General features: G+C 47.5%; 1 protein-coding gene across 1 annotated transcript in view; it reads left to right on the top strand.

Moving 5' to 3' along the window:
- LOC144803910 (uncharacterized) overlaps positions 1-15,749 on the top strand; it is a 151,657-nt gene that overhangs the window by 38,477 nt on the left and 97,431 nt on the right. Inside the window, exons 4-6 of the mRNA XM_078671884.1 lie at positions 2,475-2,533; positions 10,655-10,815; positions 11,470-11,705. Of these exons, the coding sequence (XP_078528010.1) occupies positions 2,475-2,533; positions 10,655-10,815; positions 11,470-11,705 (456 nt within the window). The remainder of the gene's footprint in view (positions 1-2,474; positions 2,534-10,654; positions 10,816-11,469; positions 11,706-15,749) is intronic.

The following is a 15,749-nucleotide window of genomic DNA, read 5'->3' as shown; positions in this document are numbered from 1 at the left end:
CTGTGACTGAGGACTGACCCGCTGCCCAGCCTCACTGTCTATGACTGACAATTGATTTCCTACAGTAACTGCTTCTGACTGAAGATTGACCCGCTGGCCAGCGCCACTGTCTGTGACTGATGAATGATCTTCTTGCGTCACTATATGCGATGAATGACAACTCCTAGTATTAATGTCTGTGATTGATAACTGCGCACCTAAGGTCATTGTAAGGCCCCTCTAATGCTGACACTACCCGCCTAAGCAAGGCTCCTTGTACTTACTGCCCCTCTAATGCTGACACTGCCCCCTAGGCAATGCTTCTTGCACTCACTGCCCCTCTAATTCTGACACTGCCCCCTAGGCAAGGCTTCTTGTACTCACTGCCCCTCTAATGCTGACACTGCCCCCTAAGCAAGGCTGCTTGTACTCACTGCCCCTCTAATGCTGACACTACCCGCCTAAGCAAGGCTCCTTGTACTTACTGCCCCTCTAATGCTGACACTGCCCCCTAGGCAAGGCTTCTTGTACTCACTGCCCCTCTAATTCTGACACTGCCCCCTAGGCAAGGCTTCTTGTACTCACTGCCCCTCTAATGCTGACACTGCCCCCTAAGCAAGGCTGCTTGCACTCACTGCCCCTCTAATGCTGACACTGCCCACCTAAGCAAGGCTCCTTGTACTCACTGCCCCCCTAATGTTGACACTGCCCACCTAAGCAAGGCTCCTTGTACTCACTGCCCCTCTAATTCCCACACTGCCCCCTAGGCAAGGCTTCTTGTACTCACTGCCCCTTTAATGCTGAAACTCCCCCTCTAAGCTAGGCTCCTTGTACTCACTGACCCTATAATGCTGACAGTGCCCTTCAGCTAGCCTCCTTGTACTCACTGCCCCTCTAATACTGACACTACCCGCCTAAGCAAGGCTTCTTGTACTCTCTGCCCCCTAATGCTGACACTACCCTAAGCAAGGCTGCTTGTACTGACTGCCCCTCTAATGCTGACACAACCCGCCTAAGCAAGGCTCCTTGTACTCACTGCCCCTCTAATGCTAACACTGCCCCCTAGGCAAGGCTTCTTGTACTCACTGCCCCTCTAATGCTGACACTGCCCCCTAAGCACGTCTGCTAGTACTCACTTTTCCTCTAATGCTGACACTGCCCCCTAAGCACGGCTGCTTGTACTCACTGCCCCTCTAATGCTGACACTGCCCACCTAAGCAAGGCTCCTTGTACTCACTGCCCCCCTAATGTTGACACTGCCCACCTAAGCAAGGCTCCTTGTACTCACTGCCCCTCTAATTCCCACACTGCCCCCTAGGCAAGGCTTCTTGTACTCACTGCCCCTTTAATGCTGAAACTCCCCCTCTAAGCTAGGCTCCTTGTACTCACTGACCCTATAATGCTGACAGTGCCCTTCAGCTAGCCTCCTTGTACTCACTGCCCCTCTAATACTGACACTACCCGCCTAAGCAAGGCTTCTTGTACTCTCTGCCCCCTAATGCTGACACTACCCTAAGCAAGGCTGCTTGTACTGACTGCCCCTCTAATGCTGACATAACCCGCCTAAGCAAGGCTCCTTGTACTCACTGCCCCTCTAATGCTGACACTGCCCACCTAAGCAAGCCTCCTTGTACTCACTGCCCCCCTAATGCTGACACTGCCCACCTAAGCAAGGCTCCTTGTACTCACTGCCCCTCTAATTCCCACACTGCCCCCTAGGCAAGGCTTCTTGTACTCACTGCCCCTTTAATGCTGAAACTCCCCCTCTAAGCTAGGCTCCTTGTACTCACTGACCCTATAATGCTGACAGTGCCCTTCAGCTAGCCTCCTTGTACTCACTGCCCCTCTAATACTGACACTACCCACCTAAGCAAGGCTCCTTGTACTCACTGCCCCTCTAATTTCCACACTGCCCCCTAGGCAAGGCTTCTTGTACTCACTGCCCCTTTAATGCTGAAACTCCCCCTCTAAGCTAGCCTCCTTGTACTCACTGCCCCTCTAATGCTGACACTACCCGCCTAAGCAAGGCTCCTTGTACTCACGACCCCTCTAATGCTGACACTACCCGTCTAAGCAAGGCTCCTTGTACTCACTGCCCCTCTAATGCTGACACTGCCCCTTAGCAAGGCTCCTTGTACTCACGACCCCTCTAATGCTGACACTGCCCCCTAGGCAAGGCTTCTTGCACTCACTGCCCCTCTAATGCTGACTCTTCCCCTTAGCAAGGCTCATTGTACTCACTGTGGCTCTAGTGTTGGCACTACCCCTAAGCAAGACTCCTTGTAATCACTGCCCCTCTAATGCTGACACTGCCCCCTAAGCACGTCTGCTAGTACTCACTTTTCCTCTAATGCTGACACAGCCCCCTAGGCAAGGCTACTTGTACTCACTGCCCCTCTAATGCTGACACTGCCCACATGCATATCGTGTGTCCTCTCTGCTGTCGTGACAGATCATGTGATGAAGCTGACCCTGTCCTGTGTGTCTCTTTTCAGCTAGAGAAGACTTTGAAGATGTATCCTGGGTTTCTAAGACTGGAGAACTGTCACTTCAGGTAAGGATTGCTGATCACCCCACACACGCCGCACCTGTCAACGCATGTCTCAGATGCTGAATACGTGCCCTGGCTCTGGCCTAGTGTAGGGCAGCACAGACAGAGTGCACAGGCCTCTCTGAGGACAATGACAGTGGTGTTCAGGACTCTGAAAGGTGATTCCAGCTGCCTCATTCTGAGTACTCAGCATGCTTACTGTTACAGGCACTCTACCGGGCCGTTCACTGTTGTCATATTTGCGTTTGGTTGGATCTGTCTGCAATGTGCTGTCTAAGTAGTTGTGGTGATTTTATGGCATCTCATGGGGACGGTGCAGTTGGATGCAGAGTAATAGCTGACTATAAGACTGATCTTTGCTAGATCAGATGTCATCATGGTTGTGTGCTGCTGTGTGCTGAAGGGGAATTACTGCCCGTCATGCGTCCCAATTCCTCCTTGTGTTCTGGCCAGACTGAAAACTAAAATCAGAGCTGGCAAAAATGTCCAAAAAAGTCCCACGCTGCCGGAGGCTGTGATCAGAGGGAAGGCCCCGTCCCTCGAGGCTTGTTTGGGTCATGGTAGCCAATCCATCTTTGAAAGTAGCCGCACACGGCTGGAGGTTGTGACCAGAGGGGACCCCCGGAGGCTTGTTTGGGTCATGGTACCCAACCCATCTTTGAAAGCAGCCCCACAATGCAGGAGGCTGTGACCAGAGGGGGCCCCTGGAGGCTTGTTTGGGTCATGGTAGCCAATTCATATTTGAAAGCAGCCCCCCACGGCTGGAGGTTGTGACCAGAGGGGGCCCCTCGAGGCTTGTTTGGGTCATGGTAGCCAATCCATCTTTGAAAGCAACCCCACACTGCAGGAGGCTGTGACCCGAGGGGGCCCCTCGGGACTTGTTTAGGTCATGGTAGCCAATCCATCTTTGAAAGCAACCCCACACTGCAGGAGGCTGTGACCAGAGGGGGCCCCTCGAGGCTTGTTTGGGTCATGGTAGCCAATCCATCTTTGAAAGCAACCCCACACTGCAGGAGGCTGTGACCCGAGGGGGCCCCTCGAGGCTTGTTTGGGTCATGGTAGCCAATCCATCTTTGGAAGTAGCCGCACACTGCAGGAGGCTGTGACCCGAGGGGGCCCCTCTAGGCTTGTTTAGGTCATGATAGCCAATCCATCTTTGAAAGCAGCCCCACAATGCAGGAGGCTGTGACCAGAGGGGGCCCCTGGAGGCTTGTTTGGATCATGGTAGCCAACCCATCTTTGAAAGCAGCCCCACAATGCAGGAGGCTGTGACCAGAGGGGGCCCCTGGAGGCTTGTTTGGATCATGGTAGCCAATCCATATTTGAAAGCAGCCCCCCACGGCTGGAGGTTGTGACCAGAGGGGGCCCCTCGAGGCTTGTTTGGGTCATGGTAGCCAATCCATCTTTGAAAGCAACCCCACACTGCAGGAGGCTGTGACCCGAGGGGGCCCCTCAAGGCTTGTTTGGGTCATGGTAGCCAATCCATCTTTGAAAGCAACCCCACACTGCAGGAGGCTGTGACCCGAGGGGGCCCCTCTAGGCTTGTTTAGGTCATGGTAGCCAATCCATCTTTGAAAGCAACCCCACAATGCAGGAGGCTGTGACCAGAGGGGGCCCCTCGAGGCTTGTTTGGGTCATGGTAGCCAATCCATCTTTGAAAGTAGCCGCACACGGCTGGAGGTTGTGACCAGAGGGGACCCCTCAAGGCTTGTTTGGATCATGGTAGCCAATCCATCTTTGAAAGCAACCCCACACTGCAGGAGGCTGTGACCCGAGGGGGCCCCTCAAGGCTTGTTTAGGTCATGGTAGCCAATCCATCTTTGAAAGTAGCCGCACACGGCTGGAGGTGTGACCAGAGGGGGCCCCTCGAGGTTTGTTTGGATCATGGTAGCCAATCCATCTTTGAAAGCAACCCCACACTGCAGGAGGCTGTGACCCGAGGTGGCCCCTCAAGGCTTGTTTGGGTCATGGTAGCCAATCCATCTTTGAAAGCAACCCCACACTGCAGGAGGCTGTGACCCGAGGGGGCCCCTCGGGACTTGTTTGGGTCATGGTAGCCAATCCATCTTTGAAAGCAACCCCACACTGCAGGAGGCTGTGACCCGAGGGGGCCCCTCAAGACTTGTTTAGGTCATGGTAGCCAATCCATCTTTGAAAGTAGCTGCACACGGCTGGGGGTTGTGACCAGAGGGGGCCCCTCGAGGCTTGTTTGGATCATGGTAGCCAATCCATCTTTGAAAGCAACCCCACACTGCAGGAGGCTGTGACCCGAGGGGGCCCCTCAAGGCTTGTTTGGGTCATGGTAGCCAATCCATCTTTGAAAGCAACCCCACACTGCAGGAGGCTGTGACCCGAGGGGGCCCCTCTAGGCTTGTTTAGGTCATGGTAGCCAATCCATCTTTGAAAGTAGCCGCACACGGCTGGAGGTTGTGACCAGAGGGGGCCCCTTGAGGCTTGTTTGGGTCATGATAGCCAATCCATCTTTGAAAGTAGCCGCACACGGCTGGGGGTTGTGACCAGAGGGGGCCCCTCGAGGCTTGTTTGGATCATGGTAGCCAATCCATCTTTGAAAGCAACCCCACACTGCAGGAGGCTGTGACCCGAGGGGGCCCCTCAAGGCTTGTTTGGGTCATGGTAGCCAATCCATCTTTGAAAGCAACCCCACACTGCAGGAGGCTGTGACCCGAGGGGGCCCCTCTAGGCTTGTTTAGGTCATGGTAGCCAATCCATCTTTGAAAGTAGCCGCACACGGCTGGAGGTTGTGACCAGAGGGGGCCCCTTGAGGCTTGTTTGGGTCATGATAGCCAATCCATCTTTGAAAGCAACCCCCCACGGCTGGAGGTTGTGACCAGAGGGGGCCCCTGGAGGATTGTTTGGGTCATGGTAGCCAATCCATCTTTGAAAGCAACCCCACAATGCAGGAGGCTGTGACCAGAGGGGGCCCCTCTGGACTTGTTTGGGTCATGGTAGCCAATCCATCTTTGAAAGCAACCCCCCACGGCTGGAGGTTGTGACCAGAGGGGGCCCCTCGAGGCTTGTTTGGGTCATGGTAGCCAATCCATCTTTGAAAGTAGCCGCACACGGCTGGAGGTTGTGACCAGAGGGGGCCCCTCGGGACTTGTTTGGGTCATGGTAGCCAATCCATCTTTGAAAGCAACCCACACTGCAGGAGGTTGTGACCAGAGGGGACCCCCGGAGGCTTGTTTGGGTCATGGTAGCCAATCCATCTTTGAAAGCAACCCCACACTGCAGGAGGTTGTGACCAGAGGGGGGCCCCTCGAGGCTTGTTTGGGTCATGGTAGCCAATCCATCTTTGAAAGCAGCCCCACACGGCTGGAGGTTGTGACCAGAGGGGGCCCCTGGAGGCTTGTTTGGGTCATGGTAGCCAATCCATCTTTGAAAGCAACCCCACAATGCAGGAGGCTGTGACCAGAGGGGGCCCCTCGAGGCTTGTTTGGGTCATGGTAGCCAATCCATCTTTGAAAGTAGCCGCACACGGCTGGGGGTTGTGACCAGAGGGGGCCCCTCGAGGCTTGTTTGTTTGTGGGTATACATTTATCAAAGCAGTGTTTCCAAGAGTGGAGAGGGAGTCAGGGCCGGATTTAGGGTTTGGTGGACAGGTCCTCCTTATTACAAGTGCGTTAGTATATTATGGGCATTTAAAAGGGCGATATCCAACTGGCATTTCTTGGTGAAGATCCCAGGCAGGGAGGAGACGGGCCACCGAGCCGCATCCAGAAGTGAAAGTCTCCCACATAACCACTCGTTGGGGTCAGCTCCTAGGTGCCTAGTTTGTTCCATGACAGGAGAGACGAACTTGTAGAACCCTCACATGGTAAGAAGCCACACAACAAGGCCTTGGTGAAATGTTGTTTATACCAGCATAATCGTGCCGAATTCCCAGCATTTCATGGGGAACTTGTAACGTAAATTTCCTGACTTTACATCACATCGCATAGTTGAGATTTCATTTGGGTAAAACTCATATCGCGGGAACAGTGGGAGTATTGACGCAAATGAACAGTGTGCAAGCGGCTGTTGTTGTGTCCCCTGTGTTTTTGTGTTCTTTTTTCTTTAGTATGAAAAGCGTCTTTGCATCCAAAATGGACGCTGGGATCCATTTTGTGCTAAAAATAGCACATAATGCTAGACCAGTTTTTAATATAATATTATGAAACTTTTATGCATTTTACGTGATTTCCACAAAGGAAATTACACAAATTTCCCCCAGGCCTAATCAGCACCTGGTGTCTCAATGATTGGCTCTACTTGGACCAATCGCTGCAATGACTCTGAGTAAGGACGCCCCTGGTCCTGTATGTGCTCAGGACACACAAAACCCAAATTTAGAGCTCAGACACCAGCCAACAGGAGAGGAGAGGGCTATCACCAAAAGTAATACCTGTACTGGTCTGAAAGAAACAAGGCTGCATCCTGGCCCCACTCCTTTTCAGTCTATAAGTTTCAGACCTCTCAGTTGTACTTCAACAAAACCTGGCCGATGCTCCCAATCTAGGACACACAGAAGTTTCATACATGGAGTATTTATATGGAGAGGAGCTGGCCTAAGGGCTAGGGCGGTCGACTTTGAATCTGGGGAACCGGGTTCGAGTCTCGGCAATGACGCTGAAAATCCTGTGATTCTGGGCAAATCACTTAAGGGCAGATGTAGCAACATCCTGATTTGCCAATCTAAAATAGCAATTTTTTAGAAATCGCTATTTGAGATTTGCAAATAGGGATGTATGTAGAAAATCGTATTTTTTTAGTGATTTCGTAAAATTCCTTAATTGAGATTAGCAAATTGCGAATCGCAATTAAGGAATAATTTCTCATTCATTTCTATGGGCCAGGAGGTTATTCTCAATTTGCGATTGCAAATTGAGAATAATTTCAAGGGTAAAAGGGTGTCATACGGACACCCTGATGCACCCCTGAAACTAAGGGCATGTATGTGCGCCATATGGCACCCTTACAAATGCCAAAAAGTGCATTTGTGAAAGAAATCGCAAATTACCACCAACTTGAAGTTGGAGGTTATTTGCGATTTCTTAAGGAGAATTCGCAAAATGAAATGCTTGTTGCATAGCATTTAAGGAATCTCAATTTGCGATTCCTTAATTTTGCAATACTATTTCCCTGATACATACCATTTTGCGAATTTTTAGTTGCAAATGCTGCTTTTTTGCGAATCGCAGTGTTTGCGACTAAAAATTGAGTTGATACATCTGCCCCTTAATCTCCCCGTGCCTATCAAAAAATGAATGTGTCCTCATGTAATGCAACTGGTGCTATGTAAAGCGCTCTGATGCTCGATTCGGGTCAAGTTTGTGCTATATAAAACGCTGTAAATAAATAAATAAAATATGACCCCGTCACGCTCCTACCATAATACTAGACAGTTTGGGCTTCAGCAACAATGTGCCACAATGTATATTTATAACACTGATAATCAACAAAGCTAAGGCCATGGCTTTGTATGCCCTACTCCGAAATGTACCGGGTCTGTAGCTCCAAACAGAGTTGAGATTGTGCAAAACTACACAGATTTAGGGGCTGTAATGGATTACAGCCTAAACTAGAGCCCTCACACAGCACCGCTGCTCCGAAGAACCTCTAATATCACCGGAGACCCCAAAAGATTTGCAAAGAAATATGGAGGGGGGGTCGGGCCTACTTTAAGGGTAGCAACATTTGTTCTCGTACTCATACTGTTCAATGTGCTGGACTTCGAAATGATAGGAACAGCTGAAACCATATTTCTGAGCTGCATTCCTAAGGAACTCAATGCTACACACTCAAATAAGAGCTAGTTCTTACATCCTTTCACTTATTGTCTACTTATAATGTAAATACCAAGGGAAAGAGAGCTGTTTAATGTTTTAGATTTGTATATCTACCTTTAAGCTAATTCGATGGCGTGTGGCAATCCCCAATGAGAGGCAACAATTTGTGGCGGATCTGTACCTCGGGTCCGGAGTCACAGGAACAAAGGGGCAGATCTACGAGGGAGTGCTGCAGCGTGGCGCCGAAACCCCGTTGGCTGCGCCACGCTGCGGCGCTTCCAAAGCACAGGGATGCAACATATTTACAAGAATATGTCACATCTCGGTGCTTCCCCCTGCACTAGCACACTAACTGCAGCCATGCGCTGGTGCAGGCACCCTTGCACCATGGTGTAAGGATGTCTGCATCGTGGGGAGATGGTTTTGCTGCACGAAGGGGTCGTTCCTGCACAAAAACAATCACTACAGACATTTTCCTTTTTCAATGCGTGCTGTAGAATGCAGCATGCATTAAAAGAGGAAAAACGAGGAAAAATCAAAACCTTTCTCCTTGTTGCGCCTCGCTACGCCACCTCTAGGGTGGCGTAGCATTCAGACGCATCTCCAGATTTACGATTTCTCGTAAATCTGGAGATGTGTCTTGTTTAATGGGTGTCGCGTGGGAACACCCACAGCAACACCCACGCAACACTCCTTCAACGCAAAGGGCTGCGTGTGAAGGGGTCGTATTCACAAGGAGAGGAAGTCACACAGGGTGGCTTTTCCTCTCCTTGTAAATATGGAGGAGCCTCCTGCGCCACAAGTATGTCACAAAAAGTGAGTACTAGTGGCACAGTAGAGTTGTAAATTTGCCCCGATGTCTATACTGTGTCCATGTTGGTGAGATCCACTGGGGAAATACTTCAAACTTATCTTTATGACAGAAAGAAGAAGAGCTGTATCTGATGCATCTTTACGACAGAAGGAAGAAGAGCTGTATCTGATGCATCTTTACGACATAAAGAAGAACTATATCTGATGCATCTTTAGGACAGAAGGGACAAGACCTACATCTGATGTATCTTTAGGACAGAAGGAAGAAGAGCTATAGCTGATGTATCTTTACGACATAAGGAGAAAGAACTATACCTGATGAATCTTTAGAACAGAAGGATGAAGTACTATATCAGATGCATCTTTAGGACAGAAGGGACAATTACATCTGATGTATCTTTAGGACAGAAGGAAGAAGAGCTATAGATGATGCATCTTTAGAGCAGAAGGATAAAGAACTATATCAAATTCATCTTTAGGACAGAAGGAAGAAGAACTATATCAGATGCATCTTTAGGACAGCGTAAACAAGAACTATATCTGATGTATCTTTACGACATAACGAGGAAGAACTATATCTGATGCATCTTTAGGACAGAAGGGACAAGACCTATATCTGATGTATCTTTAGGACAGAAGGAAGAAGAGCTATATCTGATGTATCTTTACGACATAAGGAAGAAGAACTATATCTGATGCATCTTTAGGACAGAAGGGACAAGACATATATCTGATGTATCTTTACGACATAAGGAAGAAGAACCAAATCTGATGTATCTTTAGGACGGAAAGAAGAGCTGTAGCTGATGTATCTTTAGGACAGAAGGAAAAGAACTATATCTGATGTATCTCTAGGCAGAAGGAAGAAATATATCTGAAGCCTCTTTGTTGTGCTTCACTAGATCCACACTAGATACATCACAGGACCTCCTAGGAAGTACCTATCAGTGGCAATTAGGAAGTAGAAAAGTAAATCCCTGATGGATTCTCACTATGTCACAATCTTCCCTTCTGTACAATTCTCCCTTCTCTTTCTTCTTGGTCCTGCCCTTTTAGTTTAATCAACGAAGGTCAACCTTTTATCGCTCGCCAAATCCCCATTCCTGTTTCTCTTCTTTCCTTTCCTTCCCTTTTCTTTTGATAGATGTAGTTCCATTTTCTACGTATCTATTGTTTTGTACAAGGGTTTTATAAAGTTATAAAATAAAGATGTATTCATTCATTCAACCAATGGCCGGGCAACACTCATCGAGGTCCAGGGCAAGTGAGGGGCATTAGCTGGTCTGAAAATTTGGAAGGGGTGAGATCCATGATCTTAAAAGGTATTTTTGCAAACAGTAAAGAGTGAGGTGCCTAATTAACTTTCCAAAGCTCTCCTGCATATAATCAGCACATATAATTAGCTAATAACATATTTAAATATCCACAGGGCCTACTAGGGCCGTCCAGACACTAGGGAGGTGTGAGGAAGTGTGGGCGGGTCCGATCCACAGAAATATTCACTCTTTCTGTGCTTTTTCCACAGATCGGGCTCGGTGGAAACAGACCTTGAAATTGTGTTTGACAACTCCACCTCTCCCGCGCCCACCGCTCAGGAAATTGCCAACGTTATCGGAGAAAACGCTTTAAATAACAGCAACACGATCGGGGGGTTACCCCTGGGGCCGAACACCATCAGAGTTGACGGTGAGTACAGAAAACCCTTGCCAGGGTTACTAAGTGCTATACAAAGAAAATTAAAATACAGCATTAACGCCTTGCCAGGGATAGTAGGCAGTATACAAACACAATTGCAATAACATAAACACCTGAAACTGTCTTTGAGGCAAAGGGGCACTTACCTGCAAGTATGCAGCTATGCCACTGTGAGGTCACTGGTCCCCTTGCAGAACACAGTCCTAAGATGCTCTCTCTGGTCACCCTGGCACTTCCGGGAGGAGGGCTTACTTTTAGTCGGGCGCAGGTGAGTCCAGCAGCAGAGCACTCATTGAAGGTGAGTGCAATGGGGGTGATTGTTTCCACTTAATGCACAAAACATTCTCCAGTATTGAATATTTCATAGATTCACATGCTTGAATCATTCCCTGTCGTTGAAGTGGGAGTCCGACTGTACCAAAGTAAACCAGTATGTATCAGTATCATAGCCTTAGTATCATGGTAATGAAAAGTCAGTTAAGTAGCCTTTTTGGATCATTTTTTTTTTTTAAAGAACCAAACTTGAACTATAACCAATCAGACAACAGCACTCTCTAGAACACTCCCAACAGAGGCAGAATCTACCGCAGGAGGTGGAAAGGAGCCTCCCTACTCTCTACTCAGTTTTTTACTGTACATTTCAAGATTTATCTACAACTACGATGTATGAGAAGTCTAAGAAGGGGCTCTTCAGATCCTGCAAAACCTGTGGAAAGAAAAGGCTACATGTGGACAATCCACACAGAGACTGTCTTTACTGCCTCTACCCTCAACATCAGTTAAAAGAGTTAAAAATCTGTCACACTTTCTCATCTAAAACCTTAAAGGACGGTGGCTTCTTCTTTGGCTACAGAAGTCTAAATCTCAGAAATCCACTTCTGGTGAGGACAGTGATAAATAAGTAAGAACCCCCAAACGATCAAGATCATCAAACCAAGGGACTTCTGAGGAGAGTAGAAAGGCCTTAAAAACGCATCATAAAGACCCTCTGAGAACTGAGAAGCTAAAACTTATCTCTTCAGAGGCGGCCTCCTATTAACCTTCTACTCCATCTGTGAAGACAGGAGAGCGTAAGCATTCCTCTTCCTCTGAACCCTTTATGTCGAGGGCAATAAATCCTCTCAAAATCCTGCTGACGACAACATCACCGTCGACCCAGTATTGATGACTAATGTTACTACTGTCTCGTCTACGAGGCCATCATCATTGAGAACTTTGACGACTACAGCCATCGGCGCACCCAACACATCAACAAAGGTATTTTCATCCATCAAGACACTGTCAACTGCGGTGTTACCCCTGATGACAAAGTATATGATGACACAGTTGACGGCAACAACATAGACAAATACACCGGCAACAGCGACACCGTCGACGAACGCATCGACGACTGAGTTACTACCGTCGGTGCCTAAGTCACATTGACATCATCAACGGGACCGTTGACGATGATAAAAATCACCAAAGTAGCAAAAACAGCTGTAAGGCCTGAATTGACATCCCCTTGAAAGGTGTCACCTTTGCAACCAAGTTACTTGTTGGCTATGGAAGAGTCTGACGATGACTGGCCTTTTGGGGCAGTGCACAGCCTATCAGAGCTCCAGTTAAAATACAAGGAGGAAGACAATGAAAATGAGGAAGAGCATTATTATCATCAATATTATGCTCCTTCCAAGCGGCATTATGAACATTACCAATACCATCCTCATCCTCAGCTTAGATATGATGAAGTGCAAATGACTATATAGCTAGTCCAGGATTCGCAAGCCATGCTGCAGGATTAAAGAAGATTTTCTGACCCTTAACAGGAGCAGCTTGTAGCATCACCTCAGACTGCCTCTTCTGTTACGCCAAGGCATATTCCTCAACCTATAATGCCCAGGGTAACACGTGCCTCGAACATAGTGGCACCACCAAGGGAAGACCAAAAGTCTTCAGAAGATGAAAGGGAGTAAGGCGAAAACACTCAACCCCAACATCCAGAGGATAAGTGGAATGACTACCTTGTCCCTTCTCCATCGCCTCCAACACCACACTCTTTAGACTTTCCCCCAGAGGACATCGAGGGATTTCATAACCTGATTGTCTGGGCTGCAACACAATTTTATCTCCCAACTTCTGCTACACAGTTCAAATGATTTCTTTCTGATTTCAAGGAGCAAGCAAGCAAGTCAGTGAGGGCCATCCCCATCATTGACTATATCTAGGATGAGGGGCTCAAGATAATGAAGAATCTGGCCACAGTAGCGGCAGTACCACCTTGCACGGACAAGAAGTACAAGTCTACCGAGGATTCTCCCGCTTGCCTCATGGGTCATCCCGGACCAGACTCTGTGATCTCACAAGCGGTGCAAATACGCTCTAAAAACCCACCTGATCTCATCTCCGATCCACCAGACATAGTAGGCAGGTGTTATATTCTAAATATTCTTGCATGTTTCATTAAATGCTTTAGTGTTACAAATGTTCATACTTAAGTGTTGTACTGCAGTCTTTTACTATGGTACATGGAGTTCTATGTTCCATGGGGCAGCTGTTGTGAAGATTTCTACCTGAACATACGTTGTACTGTGCTCTCTTAATAAATCCTATTGTTATACATTTCGTGCCTGGATTCAAAACTACAGCAGGCATTTAGACAACAGAGGGAAGAGATTCTCCCTCATGTCTGCCATCACAGTTCGAGCAGGCAACCTACAAATATGGTCCGATGTCAGCAGCCTAGTGGCTTGATGCCTGAAGACAAAAAGGCGGAAGCAAGAAAGATCTTCCAGGAGGGTGAGTACGCCTCCTTGGAGATTATAGATTGTGCGACGGACATGACTGCCCCAGGTTTCTCTTCAACTGAAAAGAGTGTGCGTGGGTCCAAAGAAAGACTACAAATCTACTTGTGAATCATCCAAAACAATACTATGTGATGTGACTATGTGTCATGCCGCACTCCACTCACTATTATTGGAGAAAAGTGCCCATCAGTTCCCGCCTGATTCCGCCCTGCATCATATGGGTTCTCCTTACCCAGGAGAAAGTGCAGTATGTCTATCAGTGTAGTAATGATAGATCAACTTCAAAGGAAGTTACGGGGATGTTTCGATTTTTTGCAGGTAACTGGATTACAGTGCCAAAATAAATGTGAAAAATAGTGTAATGTTAAAATTAGGTAGTTGATGAGTGGAGACAACCATATTTTATTCAATTCCCTCAAAAACTCCTAATGTTAAAATGTGAGAAAACAATCAGATTTAACATAATATCTGATGTTCAGTAGGGTCAACATGTTTCAGCAGATGTGACGCTAAATATGTCACTGCTTTCTTCAGGACCTAGATAGTTATGGCTACTGTATAGAAAAACAGGAAAAATATCACCTGTATATTTTTCACGAAATCATTCAATCTTCTCCCTTGAATTTGGTGGAAACAAAGAGAAAGAGAGAAAATGTACACATACAAATGAGAAACACAAGTAGAATCGTAGTTAGGCAATTATCAAACATTTAACCGCCTATCAGATGCTTAATGTCATCTACATCAAGTTTTAAGTTTATACAAGATTGATCATGATATCACCATTTCCTGGCAACAAAATATTTTTGTTATCTTACCTAGTATATGTAGGAGGAATAGCATCACCCCACCTGGCTGCTGCTCAGGTAAGAGGAGCACCGCTCTAGTAAAAACACAGAACATAACACTTCAACTTACACCAAAGGACCACGTGTCCAACATAGACTCAATTCACTTTTATACCCTTTGTTTGTGTCCTTTTCATACAGACAATAGCTACTCAAAGATACCGCTATCGCCCATTGAGACTGCAAGCGAATGGATGTATATTCCATTTCGTCAATTTGGATAGTGCCCATGTCTGCCCCAGGTTTCTGCCAATTAGCTGAGGCAGCGGTCTTGAGACGCCAGGGATGGCTTAAAGCTACATCTTTTTAGCCGAAGGTCCAATCAAAGGTTTTGGACATGGCCTATGACGGAGAAACTTTGGTTGGAAAACATATAGATGACACACTACTGGCGATAAGGATGGACAATGACACTGCTAGGTCTCTAGGCACCCTTCATTTTAAGAAGTAGCCCTTCCGGGGGGCTCAAGAAAGAGATCTCTCTACCAACAGAGGGGGTTATCAATGATCTCAACAATATCAACTCTTTCAATCCCAATATAGACCCACCTACCAACATCATGCGTACCATCAACCACCCTGAGAAGCTTACAACAAACAAGGTCTGCGCTGGAAGCTACCCCTCCCCCTGCCCTCCCTCCCACCTGGTCGATATGCAGGCCGTAAAATACTGACCTAGACCAGGTACCAGCTACATCCACTACTTCCATTCATGTGACTGCAAATATTTCCAACTACCTTCCTCAATGGAAAGAGAAAACGTTGTACAAATGAGCATACCCTGGAGTTTGTGCAGAGAACATCAAGACCCTCCAAAGGGGGCGTACCCACCTTGTTTTTACTTATTGAGGAAAGAAGCCCTAATAATACTGACCAAGAGTGTAATTGAAAAGGTCCCTTGTTCTCAGGAGGGCATGAGATTCTACAAAGTAACAAAGTAATGGAGACCCATCCTAGACTTCAGGATACTAAACAAATTCCTACACAAACATTCTTTCGGTATGATTACTCTCTCTCCGACATCATACATGTCCTAAACAACGGAAATTACATGACCTCTTACTAGACTTATAGACTTACAAGATGCGTATTTCAACATTCCCATGCATCCCAAACATCACAAATATCTCTGCTTCTCCGTAGCTAGTACCCATTACCAGTTCAGAGTCCTCCCATTTGACTTCAAGGCATCTCCTTGGATATTCACCAAATGTCTCGCCCTTGTAGCAGCCACATTCAGAAAACAAGGTCATCAGGTAATCCCCTAGCTAGACAACGGACTGCTAAAAGC

Source organism: Lissotriton helveticus, chromosome 1_2, assembly GCF_964261635.1.
Source record: "Lissotriton helveticus chromosome 1_2, aLisHel1.1, whole genome shotgun sequence".
Lineage (NCBI taxonomy): Eukaryota > Metazoa > Chordata > Amphibia > Caudata > Salamandridae > Lissotriton > Lissotriton helveticus.
This window is presented reverse-complemented; position numbering and strand designations above follow the sequence as displayed.